At 44.6% G+C, this 16,570-nt stretch overlaps 1 protein-coding gene across 3 annotated transcripts; it reads right to left on the reverse strand.

Annotated features, from left to right (window-relative positions):
- Positions 1–5,041: 5,041 nt before the first annotated feature.
- On the reverse strand, positions 5,042–16,485 carry LOC132872390 (uncharacterized). 3 transcript variants are annotated; one of them, XM_060907164.1, is made up of 6 exons: positions 15,668–16,015; positions 11,571–11,624; positions 10,804–11,112; positions 9,880–10,185; positions 9,716–9,754; positions 5,042–5,442 (listed from the first exon to the last, which is right to left on the reverse strand). In XM_060907164.1, the coding sequence occupies exons 1-6, from the start codon at positions 15,762–15,764 to the stop codon at positions 5,201–5,203; spliced, it is 1,047 nt and encodes a 348-aa protein (XP_060763147.1). In that variant the 5' UTR covers positions 15,765–16,015; the 3' UTR covers positions 5,042–5,200. The 3 variants fall into 3 exon arrangements, with proteins under 3 accessions (XP_060763147.1, XP_060763148.1, XP_060763149.1); XM_060907166.1 differs by lacking the exon at positions 15,668–16,015 and adding an exon at positions 16,402–16,485 and having other exon boundaries at positions 5,044–5,442; XM_060907165.1 differs by lacking the exon at positions 9,716–9,754.
- Between the last annotated feature and the right edge of the window lie 85 nt (positions 16,486–16,570).

A 16,570-nucleotide genomic window follows, 5' to 3' on the forward strand; every position in this document is an offset into this window, starting at 1 on the left:
CAGGCAGATGTGTGTCGACCTTCATAAGTCAGGCAATGGCTACAAGAAAATAGCCGCTCACCTACACCGGCCCATATCTACAGCCAGAGGAATCATCAAGAAGTTTAAAACAACTGGAACAGCGGCAAACAAGCCTGGACGAGGATGCAAGTTTATCTTACCACCACGCACAGTGAGGAGGATGGGAAGAGAAGTAAAAAGTTCTCCAAAGCTCACTGTTAGAGGATTGCATCAAAGAGTAGCATCTTGGGGTCACAAAGTCTCCATAACAACCATCAGGCGCTATCTACATGCCAACAAGCTGTTTGGGAGGCATGCATGGAAAAAGCCTTTTCTCACTTACAAGCATAAACGTAAATGTCTGGAGTTTGCTAAACAGTACTGGGACTTCAATTGGGACGGTGTGCTTTGGTCAGATGAGACCAACATAGAGGTTTTTGGCAACAAACACTAATACATCACAAAAGATGAGTTTGCGGAAAAGCACCTCATGCCCACTGTGAAGTATGGGGGAGGATCGGTGATGCTGTGGGCCTGTTTCTCTTCCAAAGGCCCCGGGAACCTTGTTAGGGTGCATGGCATCATGAACTCTTCGAAATACCAGGACATTTTAAATCAAAATCTGGTGGCCTCTGCCCGAAAGCTTAAGATGGGTCGTCACTGGGTCTTTCAGCAAGATAATGACCCTAAACATGTGGCCAAATCTACACAAAAATGGTTCACCAGACACAAAATCAAGCTCCTCCCATGGCCATCTCAGTCCCCAGACCTCAACCCAATTGAAAACCTGTGGCGTGAGCTGAAGAGGAGAGTGCATAGGAGAGGACCCAGGACTCTGGATGATTTAGAGAGATTGTGCAAAGAGGAATGGTTGAAGATCCCTCTCTCTGTATTCTCCCATCTTGTGAAATGTTATAGGAGAAGATCAAGTGCTGTCTTGTTGGCAAAAGAGAGTTGTACAAAGTATTAACATCAGGGGTGCCAATAATTGTGGCACTTGAATTAAAGGTTGGATTTTTCTCTTTTTTTACATTGTTGTCCTATATTATTTAAAAAAAAAAGAATTTATTAGAAGCTAAGAACACATCTTAACAAGGGGTGCCAATAATTGTGGAGGGTGCTGTAATAATATGCACTAAAATTTTATCAGAATAGTACTCCAGTACTGAACTTATTCTACTGTTATTTCTGTTTCAGCATTGGCTGCATTTGCCACTTGACAAATCTTTGCGTGAAGGCCGGTGTGACGGCGCTGCCATTTAAAGTAGATGACGTTCTGGTGGATGTGTTCTACTTTTTCCACCACAGCTCAAAGCGCATTCAGGACTTCAAAGAATTTCAGCAGTTTACAGAGGTTAGCTAACAGACCTAGCGTATCACTAAAACATAAGGAGTCTTTGAGATTCTCTTCTGGTAGTCTTCCAGCTTTTCCGCAATTAATTGTTGTACGTTAAATTCTAGGTTGAGGAGCAGCAGATCTTGAAGCACTGTCCTACCTGTTGGCTGTCCCTAGAGAAAGTCTGCAACCGCCTGCTGAGCCAACTGCCGGCCTTGCGAAGCTACTTTGCTGGTCATAAAGATGTTGAGAATCCGGGCAAAGTCAAGTTGATAAATGACAGGCTACAGGAACCCCTGACTGAGCTGATACTGTTGTTCCTGCAGTACATTATGCCAGTGCTCAATCAGTTTAACATCCTTTTTCAAGGGGAGGATTGCATGGTTGTCAGTCTCCTCCCTGAGATGGACAGGCTTCTACGGAAGTTTGCTGTGAAGTTCTTGGAGCTGAAGCATGTCAAGTCCTGCAGGAACCTTAGGGAATTTGATGTGGGCAACCAGGAGCTGCAGCAGTCCGATGACAAGCTGGCAGTGGGGCCTGCAGTCAGATCTCGCCTGGTGGAGCTAGAGGAAGACCTGGACGCAAAAACTGCCCAGGTCGTCTCCTCTGTCAGAGGATTTTATGAGGCTGCTGCCAGGAAGATGATGGATAAATTTCCGTTTGACAATGATGTGTTGGTCAATCTTGCAGTGTTAGATCCATCTAAAAAGGATGACCTGGACTATAGCAGTGTTGTCAATTTAACTTCCTCTTTTGGCTTTGACCTGGAGCAGTTGAAGGACGAGTGGAAGGACTTTCAGCTTATGCCAGATGATGTTGTGCCATGCAGGGCAAATGATGGCAAAAAAGTACCAATAGCTGTATATTGGGGAAAGGTCTTGGATGTAAAAGCTGCTCTGGGTGTTGCCAGGTTTCCAATGCTGAAACAACTTTTTACTGCTTTGCTGTGCCTCCCACAGAGCGATGCAGATAGTGAGAGGGCTTTTTCATTGGTTAGGAAAATTCATCCTGAGGACAGAAAAAATACGGCTGCAGACACATGAACTGCACATCTGCAAATTAAAATGAAGTGTGATGAGGAGCTACAACTGCGACCCAAGCAGTGATATTATAGCTCGTGCCAAATCTGCAACATCTTTGTACAGCAAAGAAAACTCCAAAAAGGAATAAAATTTAACTTCTTGTTATAAATTACTGGGAAGATTTTCAATTTAACTTCATAATTTATTAATATTTTCACTTATCCTTGTTTACATAATATTCTTGATGTGGTTCAGCCATCTTTAGTTGACTTAATATTGATTTAATATTAATACATTTTATTTGCAAAATTTTCTTCAATAATTCTGGTATTACTGATACAATGTATAATAAATAAAGTTTATAGTTCAGTCATTGTCTTTAGTAGATAATTGTTGACTTGACTGTACATATAGTCCTTTTTAATTCAGTTGTTTTTTCTGGGATCTAAAATTTCTTTTTATTCACTACATGCTTATTATTTGATCCCTTTAACTTGATGCAGTGTGATAAATATGCTGATTACAATAGGAGTGTATAATGTGGAATAAAACTATCGGTGCTTTGGATTATATATTGGAATTGTTTCTGGTGTATAAGGGCTCATGGGTGTGTGTAAGGGGAAAGTACAGAGTTGTAAGGGCGTGGGGAACTAAAGGTTGAGATGTATGCCTTCAATCATGGTTTTTAATTCAAGGCCTTGAAGGTCTCCTCCATCCTGAACTCTGTAAATGTCGCTTTCACATGACGTCACAAAGCCAGTGATTCCCCAGGATCCCCCCGTGTGTCTGACAGTGCGATAGTGAAGTGAGGAATAAAGTTTACACCTTTAAAAAAGTGTGAAAATTTATTATCAAGTCACTTTTAAACATTAGATCATTTTCTTTTTAAATTAGAAAATAACATTTTTATCAGCGATACATTTCAACTCTGTTTATGAAATGAGCACAAAATGTAATCTATAATTACACTCAACATTTAACACGTGTATAGAGGAGATGACATGGTGGTGCAGAGATCTGAACTTTATCTCCGAGTGGTGAATGTTTATATCCTGAGAGAGTGAACGAGTGAAAATATTTTTCAACACAAGAAGATCTCATCTCATCTCATCTCATTATCTGTAGCCGCTTTATCCTGTTCTACAGGGTCGCAGGCGAGCTGGATCCTATCCCAGCTGACTACGGGTGAAAGGCGGGGTTCACCCTGGACAAGTCGCCAGGTCATCACAGGGCTGACACATAGACACAGACAACCATTCACACTCACATTCACACCTACGCTCAATTTAGAGTCACCAGTTAACCTAACCTGCATGTCTTTGGACTGTGGGGGAAACCGGAGCACCCGGAGGAAACCCACGCGGACACGGGGAGAACATGCAAACTCCGCACAGAAAGGCCCTCGCCGGCCACGGGACTCGAACCCAGGACCTTCTTGCTGTGAGGCGACAGCGCTAACCACTACACCACCGTGCCGCCCACACAAGAAGATAAACTTCATATCTTTGCTCCACTGTGTGATTTTCTATTTATTATATTCACGAATAAAAAGTCAGTGTAAACGCTTGAACATTTCCTCTCCCTGGAGTCTAACGCGAGGCACTGATCATCCCCCGTCACGGTCATGTGACAGAGTTACAGGAATGAAACAGGACCTGAACACTGCCACGTTACAGTTACAGAAGTACAAGCGTTTATAAAAACTGCAGGCTTTTCATACTTTTATGTTCAACAACAAAAAAAATGGTTCAAAGCGTGTATCAGTGCAGTCAGGTTTCTGTCTGACGGCTGGTCCCACGCGGTAACGCTGTACAGGAACAGTACCAGAGCCGACAGTGACGCTAATGGCCATGATTTATCTCATATCATTTACTGCTTTTACAGAACACACAGAATGGCACGTGTGGGAGTGTAAACCCAACATGTGTGACGCTGGGAAACACTAACGTAACCGTGGATAATGCACACCTCCTAACGGGAAACACCACGCATCACCTGAGAGCCCTACTCATCATCAGACACGCCCATCCTAGAGCCCTAATCATCATCAGACACGCCCATCCTAGAGCCCTACTCATCATCAGACACGCCCATCCTACAGCCCTAATCATCATCAGACACGTCCATCCTAGAGCCCTACTCATCATCAGACACGCCCATCCGAGAGCCCTACTCATCATCAGACACGCCCATCCTAGAGCCCTACTCATCATCAGACACGCCCATCCTAGAGCCCTACTCATCATCAGACACGCCCATCCTAGAGCCCTACTCATCATCAGACACGCCCATCCTACAGCCCTACTCATCAGACACGCCCATCCTACAGCCCTACTCATCATCAGACACGCCCATCCTAGAGCCCTACTCATCATCAGACACGCCCATCCTAGAGCCCTACTCATCATCAGACACGCCCATCCTAGAGCCCTACTCATCATCAGACACGCCCATCCTAGAGCCCCACTCATCATCAGACACGCCCATCCTAGAGCCCTACTCATCAGACACGCCCATCCTAGAGCCCTACTCATCATCAGACACGCCCATCCTAGAGCCCTACTCATCATCAGACACGCCCATCCTAGAGCCCTACTCATCATCAGACACGCCCATCCTAGAGCCCCACTCATCATCAGACACGCCCATCCTAGAGCCCTACTCATCAGACACGCCCATCCTAGAGCCCTACTCATCATCAGACACGCCCATCCTAGAGCCCTACTCATCATCAGACACGCCCATCCTAGAGCCCTACTCATCAGACACGCCCATCCTAGAGCCCTACTCATCATCAGACACGCCCATCCTAGAGCCCTACTCATCATCAGACACGCCCATCCTAGAGCCGTAAATCATCATCAAATACATTCAGCTTGACGTTTTCACCAGGAGTACACGCCTCATTCTGCCTGCTGTGATCATCACTGCATCTCCGACACTTCTCCACTTTCCTCCTGATGAAACAGCAGCACTGGACCAGCCACGGAACTCCAAACACACCCAGACCCAGGGACACTCCAACAGCCACGCCTCTCCACTCCTCCTTAAAGATTCTCTTCAGGTTCCAGCTGCTCTGTTTACCTGAAAAACAAACAACAAGGCGTTTCATCATCCCATTCATTTAAAACACACAATCAGCACTTTACAGTTACAGCGGTGCTTGAAAGTTTGTGAACCCTTTAGAATTTTCTATATTTCTGCATAAATATGACCTAAAACATCATCAGATTTTCACACAAGTCCTAAAAGTAGATAAAGAGAACCCAGTTAAACAAATGAGACAAAAATATTATACTTGGTCATTTATTTATTGAGGAAAATGATCCAATATTACATATCTGTCAGTGGCAAAAGTATGTGAACCTCTAGGATTAGCAGTTAATTTGAAGGTGAAATTAGAGTCAGATGTTTTCAATCAATGGGATGACAATCAGGTGTGAGTGGGCACCCTGTTTTATTTAAAGAACAGGGATCTATCAAAGTCTGATCTTCACAACATGTTTGTGGAAGTGTATCATGGCACGAACAAAGGAGATTTCTGAGGAGCTCAGAAAAAGCGTTGTTGATGCTCATCAGGCTGGAAAAGGTTACAAAACCATCTCTAAAGAGTTTGGACTCCACCAATCCACAGACAGATAGATTGTGTACAAATGGAGGAAATTCAAGACCATTGTTACCCTCCCCAGGAGTGGTCGACCAACAAAGATCACTCCAAGAGCAAGGCGTGTAATAGTCGGCGAGGTCACAAAGGACCCCAGGGTAACTACTAAGCAACTGAAGGCCTCTCTCACATTGGCTAATGTTCATGAGTCCACCATCAGGAGAACACTGAACAACAATGGTGTGCATGGCAGGGTTGCAAGGAGAAAGACACTGCTCTCCAAAAAGAACATTGCTGCTCATCTGCAGTTTACTAAAGATCACGTGGACAAGCCAGAAGGCTATTAGAAAAATGTTTTGTGGACGGATGAGACCAAAATAGAACTCCTTGGTTTAAATGAGAAGCGTTATGTTTGGAGAAAGGAAAACACTGCATTCCAGCATAATAACCTTATCCCATCTGTGAAACATGGTGGTGGTAGTGTCATGGTTTGGGCCTGTTTTGCTGCATCTGGGCCAGGACGGCTTGCCATCATTGATGGAACAATGAATTCTGAATTATACCAGCGAATTCTAAAGGAAAATGTCATGACATCTGTCCATGAACTGAATCTCAAGAGAAGGTGGGTCATGCAGCAAGACAATGACCCTAAGCACACAAGTCGTTCTACCAAAGAATGGTTAAAGAAGAATAAAGTGAATGTTTTGGAATGGCCAAGTCAAAGTCCTGACCTTAATCCAATGGAAATGTTGTGGAAGGACCTGAAGCGAGCAGTTCATGTGAGGAAACCCACCAACATCCCAGAGTTGAAGCTGTTCTGTACGGAGGAACGGGCTAAAATTCCTCCAAGCCGGTGTGCAGGACTGATCAACAGTTACCGCAAACGTTTAGTTGCAGTTATTGCTGCACAAGGGGGTCACACCAGATACTGAAAGCAAAGGTTCACATACTTTTGCCACTCACAGGTACAGTGCTGAGCATAAATGAGTGCACCCCCTTTGAAAAGTAACATTTTAAACACTCTCTCAATGAACACAAACAATTTCCAAAATGTTGACAAGACAAAGTTTAATAGAACATCTGTTTAACTTATAACGTGAAAGTAAGGTTAATAATATAACTTAGATTACACTTTTTTCAGTTTTACTCAAATTAGGGTGGTGCAAAAATGAGTACACCCCACAACAAAAACTACTACATCTAGTACTTTGTATGGCCTCCATGATTTTTAATGATAGCACCAAGTCTTCTAGGCATGGAATGAACAAGTTGGTGACATTTTACAACATCAATCTTTTTCCATTCTTCAACAACGACTTCTTTTAGTGACTGGATGCTGGATGGAGAGCGATGCTCAACTTGTCTCTTCAGAATTCCCCATAGGTGTTTGATTGGGTTCAGATCAGGAGACATACTTGGCCACTGAATCACTTTCACCCTGTTCTTCTTCAGAAATCCAACAGTGGCCTTAGATGTGTGTTTAGTCATGTTGGAAAAGTGCACGATGACCAAGGGCACGGAGTGATGGTAGCATCTTCTCTTTCAGTATAGACCAATACATCTGTGAATTCATGATGCCATCAGTGAAATGCAGCTCCCCGACACCAGCAGCACTCATGCAGCCCCACATAAGGACGCTGCCACCACCATGTTTCACTGTAAGCACCATGCAGTTTTCTTTGTATTCCTCACCTTTGCGATGCCATACAGTTTTGAAGCCATCAGTTCCAAAAACATTTATCTTGGTCTCATCACTCCAGAGTATAGAGTCCCAGTAGTCTTCATCGTTGTCAGCATGGGCCCTGGCAAACTCTAGGCGGGCTTTTTTGTGCCTGGGCTTTAGGAGAGGCTTCTTTTGTGGATGGCATCCATGCATGCCATTCCTCTGCAGTGTACGCCGTATTGTGTCGCGGGAAATAGTCACCCCAGTTTGGCTTTCTACTTCTTTAGATAACTGCAGTGAACTTGCATGCCGATTTTCTTCAACCCTTCTCATCAGAAGACGCTCCTGTCGAGGCGTTAACTTCCGTGGACGACCTGGACGTCTCTGTGAGATGGTTGCAGTTCCATCTTTCTTAAATTTTTGTACCACTTTTGCTACAGTATTCTGACTGATAAGTAAAGCTTTGCTGATCTTCTTGTAGCCTTCACCTTTGTGGTGTAAAGAAATTATTTTCTTTGGGGAATTCTGAAGAGACGAGTTGAGCATCACTCTCCATCCAGCATCCAGTCACTAAAAGAGGTCGTTGTTGAAGAATGGAAAAAGATTGATGTTGCAAAATGCCGCCAACTTGTTCATTCCATGCCTAGAAGACTTGGTGCTCTCATTAAAAATCATGGAGGTCATACAAAGTACTAGATGGAGTAGTTTTTGTTGTGGGGTGTACTCATTTTTGTACCACCCTAATTTGAGTAAAACTGAAAAATGTGTAATCTAAGTTATATTATTAACTTTACTTTCACGTTATAAGTTAAACAGATGTTATATTAAACTTTGTCTTGTCAACATTTTGGAAATTGTTTGTGTTCATTGAGATATTGTTTAAAATGTTACTTTTCAAAGGGGGTGCACTCATTTACGCTCAGCACTGTATGTAATATTGGATCATTTTCCTCAATAAATAAATGACCAAGTATAATATTTTTGTCTCATTTGTTTAACTGGGTTCTCTTTATCTACTTTTAGGACTTGTGTGAAAATCTGATGATGTTTTAGGTCATATTTATGCAGAAATATAGAAAATTCTAAAGGGTTCACAAACTTTCAAGCACCACTGTACAGGGTTTCTTTTTGACTTTCTTTCTTCTCATGACTCCATTTCAGAGCAGCTCGACTCCCTGCACCCCGCGTTTCATTATAATCCCACGTCCGTAGAGTCACAAGGCGATGTTTCAGCCTCACTAAACTCCTAATGAGTCTCCACTCTCACACACTTCATTTCTAGCACAGCGGTTTGTACTGGGACAGCTTGTGATTAGCGTAGCAGAGTAACGATCATGCTAGCTAGCATGTGAGAGAAGAGGAGGACAGCTTTAGTGAGTTAGCCTTGGCTAGTGTTCGGTTCCTCACCATCAGGAACTAAAGTGGGATACACAAACAACTTTTACTTTTATCCCTGAAGTAAATTTTTAGAGCTTGTTCTTTTTTTACCAGATGATTTTACACAGGAGGTGGCACGGTGGTGTAGTGGTTAGCACTGTCGCCTCACAGCAAGAAGGTCCGGGTTCGAGCCCCGTGGCCGGCGAGGGCCTTTCTGTGTGGAGTTTGCATGTTCTCCCCGTGTCCGCGTGGGTTTCCTCCGGGTGCTCCGGTTTCCCCCACAGTCCAAAGACATGCAGGTTAGGTTAACTGGTGACTCTAAATTGAGCGTAGGTGTGAATGTGAGTGTGAATGGTTGTCTGTGTCTATGTGTCAGCCCTGTGATGACCTGGCGACTTGTCCAGGGTGAACCCCGCCTTTCGCCCGTAGTCAGCTGGGATAGGCTCCAGCTCGCCTGCGACCCTGTAGAACAGGATAAAGCAGCTACAGATAATGAGATGAGATTTTACACAAGTAATTACTTTGCCCTTTTACCGCGTCCCACTGTTTACAGTTTATAGAAGTCGCACTTACACTCACTTCCTGCTGCGTCTCATATTCCATTTAGCCAAAAGTCACAAGTCCCAGTGTGTGTATTCTCTCTGATCGAATCAGGTGTTTAAACTGATTACTAGATCAATAAATAAATATATAAACATGTCAGAGATGTGTACCTTTTGCAGGCAGTGTGTTGTTGGGATCCGTGTTATTTCCTGTGATGGTGAAATCAGACATATTAGTCTCACACACACACACACACACACACACACACACACACACACACACACACACACAGTGTTAACCAGGATTTGAAAGCCAGATGAGTGTCGAGTCTTACCTGTGAGTGTGAGTGTGGTTTTGGATATGATCTCGTCATTGTCAGTGTCGCGGACAGTGTACACACCGCCGTCAGTCTCATTCACCGCAGTCAGAGTCAGTGAGCATGTGAACGACACTCTCCTCTCATACTCAGGGTCACAGTGAAACGTCCGTCCATCAACCGTACAGAGTCGGACTGAGACAGAGCTCTGAGCTCCATCACCACCATCAGCGCTCCTCTGTACCGCAACCTCCACCCGCTCAGGGATCACCACATCCACAGCAAGGGAATCTCCAGGACGGAGAGGTTTCACCACCTCTACAGCTGAGGAGAAACACACACACACACACACACACACCTTAGTCCCCTTCCACCCGTTTAGCCATTATTAATCATCAGGAATAACCAATACATCGTGATTTTAATTTACTCCTACACTTACACCGAGTGACAGCGTGCAATACTCACACTCATTCCCTCACCTCTCTCTCTCTCACAAAACACAGCTTATCATGTTCCTGAGAAACTACAAAGAAGTGTAAACTCCTCTGTCCTGAAGATGAACATTTGGGAAAACTTTAACTTCCAGCTTCACCTCTGACTGATACACAGCGCTGGCACTAGAGACTCCTTCCAGAAATGATGTGCATGCACACACACGCGCACTTCTCCTGACAGAAATCCCAACACTGATTAGTCGTGTATGTAAATGAGTATCATCATCAGCGGAGCGTCTCCTGGACACGCCCTGTGACTGAGCCGTTACTATAGAAACCATAATGTTTTAGAGCCAGTGCACTGACAAAGCTGCACTACTGTCAGAGCTGCTGTTACAGAGAATTAATCAACACCTTCTGAGTTGTGACTGATTTGATGAAAACAGACTGGATGAAGTTGATGAACACTTTTTCCCTCATCAGTGTAACTCGCATAAACACTTACGCTCGATGCGAAGACTCACTTGACAGACGTCCTCGCCGTCACACCGACACATGTACCAGCCACGCCTACTGTAAGCAGCTGCAGTGACGGCGAGAGAGAGATTCCCCTCCATGTACTGAGGATGAGACATGATAAACCCCTCCACAGAGCTGCAGGAACTCTGATCACACCAAGCCACCACAACATCTGGACTCAGCCTCTGGATCATGGTCCATTTCACTGAGCCTGAACATCTCCACATACAGGACAGAGTGGCAGGCTGACCAAGCTTCCCTACTGTCGATGTGAAGCCTGGCACAGAGGCTGTACCTGCAGCAACACACAGACACAGGAAGTCAAATACAGTCAACTTCCTGCCAGAGAGAGAGAGAGAGAGAGAGAGAGAGAGAGTGAGTGTGTACAAACACATGAAGTGAGGATGATCCTCAGAGTCTCAGTTACGTCAGTGTTTGTGAGGAAAGTTCCTGGTGTTTAGAGTCGGTTCTGCAGCTGATTCAGTGAAGTTTCTGAGCTCCACATTCAGATTGTTAACGTCACCTGCATGAAGCTCACACTGCTAACGTTACCGGATATTTCTAACAGAGCGCCAATAAAATGAGGAAATGATGAGTGTAGAAAAATCTAACAGGGCTCTTGTAATAATTGTGGACAGCACTGGATGGTAGTGTTTCAGTATTAAATCCTCATTGAGTGAGCAACTCTACTCGAAAGAAAGAAAGAAAGAAAGAAAGAAAGAAAGAAAGAAAGAAAGAATATCCCAAACTCACCATCAGCAAACATCAGCCACAGCAGGACGGTGTGCAGAGTGAAGGTCTGAATATCTACAGACAGAAACACAATCAGATAAACATCAAGTCCCAGTTTAACTCTGCTGTTACACACACACACACACACACACACACACCGCCCTTCTGGAATTCCCCATATAAGGCTTTACAACCTGAATGATGTCACACACTACTGTGATTTTTGACCACCATTCAAATTTAGGGCTTCAGTCTCAGTAAGGCGTAATATCCCCCTGCGGAAGTGGAGAAGGGTTCGCAGCCTTTTATGGTTAACTTACAGTTTTTTTCAATTGCTTGCACGCAAAACCTTTCTATATTACACTATTTCTAAACTCTGTCACTCAAACTTCACAACTCCACCTCAAATCAGCAAAACCATAAACTAATTCTCAGCCTTGACACAGTTTTCAATTTAGCTATTCACTTTCTGCAAATCAATACACACAATTCTCTACCTCATCTCATCTCATCTCATTATCTCTAGCCGCTTTATCCTTCTACAGGGTCGCAGGCGAGCTGGAGCCTATCCCAGCTGACTACGGGCGAGAGGCGGGGTTCACCCTGGACAAGTCGCCAGGTCATCACAGGGCTGACACATAGACACAGACAACCATTCACACTCACATTCACACCTACGCTCAATTTAGAGTCACCAGTTAACCTAACCTGCATGTCTTTGGACTGTGGGGGAAACCGGAGCACCCGGAGGAAACCCACGCGGACACGGGGAGAACATGCAAACTCCGCACAGAAAGGCCCTCGGCAGCCCCGGGGCTTGAACCCAGGACCTTCTTGCTGTGAGGCGACAGCGCTAACCACTACACCACCGTGCCGCCCCCAATTCTCTACCTAACACACGAAAATCTAACAGGAAGTAACTTGAGTTCCTATTTCACACACAACCAACCAAACTGCCACACTTATTCATCAGCGCCTCAGACTATGTCCTCATATGTGCAAACAATAATTGCTTTAATGAACACCAACCAATCACTGCCTGTCATAGGCCTATAAACAGGGTAAAGGTCAAGTTATCAGTCTTGAACAATGGATAACAACAATGCAGAGAGAGCCAGGGGAGTCAGAGGAAGGCACAGAGGACGACGAGGAGTTCGGGTTCGTGGAGGACACTTTGGAAAGGGAGCAGGAAGAGGAAGAGGACGAGGACAAGTTGAAGGAGGAAGGGACGAAGAACCAAGAAGAATAGTCTCTGATGAGATTAGGGCTACTCTGATTGATCACGTGATCAATCATGGGTTGACCATGAGAGAGGCTGGACTCAGAGTCCAGCCCAACTTGAGTCGATTTACAGTGGCGGCCATAATTCGAACTTTTCGAAATGAGAACAGGTATGCAACAATCAACAGTACTGTAATGTACATGTAATAGCCATTCCTGCATAGCTGTAAAATACATGTATACTATTGTAGCTCCAAGCATCCATTTTACTGCACTACACTGTATGAATGGTCACAGGGCAGTGCAACCTTGACTTTATACAGCACTCTTACAGTACTACTGTATTTCTGAATTTTCTAGAGTGGAAAGACAACAGCATCATGGAGGACGAGGTCGTATATTTTCACAAGAGCAGGAGACCGCAATTGTGAATATGGTTTTGGCAAATAATGCCATTAGAATCCGTGAGATTCAAAATAATATTTTGGAAGACATCACCATATTCAACAATATTGATGCTGTTAGTCTATCTATGATACATCAGGTCCTCCAGAGGACTCAGTTACGGATGAAGCAGCTGTACAGGGTCCCATTTGAAAGGAACTGTGACAGAGTCAGGAACCTGCAGCGTGACTATGTGGAGGTATGTACATAGCACTGCCAGTACATCAGACTTTCACCTGCTGAGACAGACTATTGTATTGTGCGTATCCTAATCTATTCTTTTGTCCAATACAGAGAATTTTGGAGATGGATGCCCACCCCATCCTCCATGAATACATTTATGTGGATGAGGTGGGATTCAACCTCACAAAGTCAAGATGGAGGGGGAGAAACATCATTGGACAGAGGGCAATTGTCAATGTCCCAGGCCAACGTGGAGGAAATGTCACCATGTGTGCCGCCATAACGCAGAATGGTGTCCTGCACCACCATGCAACACTTGGCCCCTATAACACTGGCCATATCCTAACATTTCTGGACAATATTCATGGTATTCTTGCTCCAAAAGAAGAGAATCCAGAACAGGCAAGATTTGTGGTTATATGGGATAATGTCAGTTTTCATCGCTCCCAGCTGGTCCAAAATTGGTTTGTCAACCATCCCCATTTTTCTGTTGTCAACCTGCCTCCATATTCACCATTTCTTAACCCGATCAAAGAATTCTTAACATGGCGTTAGAAAGTGTATGATCATCGTCCCTATGCCCGCCTTACACTTCTCCAGGCAATGGAGGAAGCATGTGGTGACACTGATGCTGCTTCTATCCAAGGTTGGATACGCCACACAAGACGATTCTTTCCTCGATGTTTGGCAAGAGAAAATATAGCATGTGATGTTGATGAAATATTGTGGCCAGACCCAGCCCGGAGGAGAGATTCATCCTAAATACACACCCAACTTGCTCTCCCCATCAACACACACACACACACACACTTTTTTCATACATGTCTATTTTTTGGTTGCTGTATCACCATATGTGGTGGTTGGTGCACTTTGCTTTCTTTTTTTCTTATATGCTGAACAATACTGCATTCACAACAGCAACCGATTTATTCAGAAAATTTAATATTTTTGGTTCCAGAATTGCTTGTGTTGACTTCTGTTTGCATAATACTGTATTTTCATTCTTGTATGGCAATATATAAAAAAACATAAAAACAAAAGAGCTTTAGATTTAGAGCAACAGTGTGTAAATGATATACACACGTATGTGATACTGTGGGAAATGTGTTTATGATGTGAGACAAATGCTTGCTTTTGAGGTGTGTTTAGAATATTCTGAATCCTGTGTTTCATTTCGCAGGAGACAGCGCGCTTTTTGCATTTCGTGTGAGCAATAGTTGGATTTGTGTGTAAAGTTTTGAGAAAAAGACACAGAGCTTTGAAAATGTGTGTAAGCAGTTGAAAATAACTGTAAATACATACTTGGGGTGTTTTGTTTGTGATCAGCAGCAGCAGGAAGTTAAAAAAAAACCCACAACTGTATGTTATTCATGTTATTGAGTCACTGTGGGAAGGAAATGGAGCAGCTGTGAATGTGTGTGTAAGTGAATGAGTGTGTGTGGTTCTCAACCGGTGGGGCGCGCCCCCTGGTGGGGCGCGGAGGTACTCCAGGGGGGTCGCGAGTAGGCTTCATGTATGGAGGAAAAAAAAAATCTGGGGCTAACAGGCTATAGTAGCTAAGCAGATGCAACACATTTACCCATGGCAAAATGCAGGACATTGGACTATTACATACAAATCAATACTATTATAAAATCTATCATCAATCTATCATAAAATCTTGTGTGTAGGTTATTTTAAGCCCGTGACGCGAACATGACGCAACGTCACGTGAGTGAGTCTGCATACCGTGGCCACCGTGTGAGTGCTTGCCACACACACACTAGTCTGGTTTCTTGCCGAGTTAACTCGTGCCGACTCTCGCTAGTCTACTATCATCAATCCATCGATACAGCGCAAAACCCAAACAGTCTTTTTAAAGACTACTACCCCACACTGTATTTTTGCTTTCCCCATTTCAGCTCTACCCAAATAATTTGTTGTTTTTGTTGTTTTCTTACTGCTAGTCTACTATGGATAATGCTACTACTGCTGCTACTGCTACTACTACTAATAATAATAATAATAATCTAGCCCAGGGCTATCTATCTATCTATCTATCTATCTATCTATCTATCTATCGGTCGATATAAGGTGCTGTAGGTCGGGTGACGTCACTGCGGGTGAGTGTGTTTGGGGGGGGGGGGGGGCGAGAAGAGGGGCCCCCAACTGCAATGAACCAGCTTTGGTGGGGCCCAGGTTGCAAAAGGTTGAGAACCCCTGCAAGTGAATGTGTGTTTCAGCAGTGATTAACACAACAGTGCAGTGTTAGTTTCTACGTCAAACCTGACCTAGCGTGACCGGGACAGTCTCGAGTTTGAGCTGTGTGTCCCCAGTCCCGACAAAGGTGAAATAAATCAGCTGAAGTTTTGGCCGATTCCCCATCATCACTTCTGCTGTCGGATTTTCTTACTTTAACTGAATTGTGATAGAAGTACATGTAGAGAACAAGAAAACAGTTGATTATTGTCGGAGGTGTTGATAAAGTGAGCGGGACAGGATGATGAACGCACCTGTCTGAGCCGCTTTGAGCCGCGCGCGCTTACGTCAAAGCGCGTGTGCGCGCACGAGTATCACGGTCACGCGCAAAGTGTCCCGGAATAGACTCGGGGAATCTGATCACCCAAAACTAAACTAACAGCGTTCATTCAGAAACCTCTTCATTTAACAGCGGACTGGAGACTAAACACACACACAGGGGCTCATATGGGAGAGGGAGAGAGAGAGGGGGGGGGTTGATATGGGAGAGAGAGAGAGGGGGGGTTGATATGGGAGAGAGAGGGGGGGGTTGATATGGGAGAGAGAGGGGGGGGTTGATATGGGAGAGAGAGGGGGGGGTTGATATGGGAGAGAGAGGGGGGGGGTTGATATGGGAGAGAGAGGGGGGGGGTTGATATGGGAGAGAGAGGGGGGGGGTTGATATGGGAGAGAGAGAGAGGGGGGGGGGTTGATATGGGAGAGAGAGAGAGAGAGGGGGGGGGGGGGGTTGATATGGGAGAGAGAGGTTGTTTAGTTCTGTACTCACCAATAATCTGTACAAACATCATTAAATCCTGAAGCTAAACGCGGTCCGGATGAAGCGCAGCTGCTGAGGGACTCGAACTGAGACTGCCTCAAGGGGTGTGTCCCGGTTTATAGAGTGGGCGTGGCCTAAATTCCAGGCGTTCCCAAGGCTCACGCGCTAAACCGTGACA

The sequence above is a fragment of the Neoarius graeffei genome, chromosome 24, assembly GCF_027579695.1.
Source record: "Neoarius graeffei isolate fNeoGra1 chromosome 24, fNeoGra1.pri, whole genome shotgun sequence".
NCBI classification, from domain to species: Eukaryota; Metazoa; Chordata; class Actinopteri; order Siluriformes; family Ariidae; genus Neoarius; species Neoarius graeffei.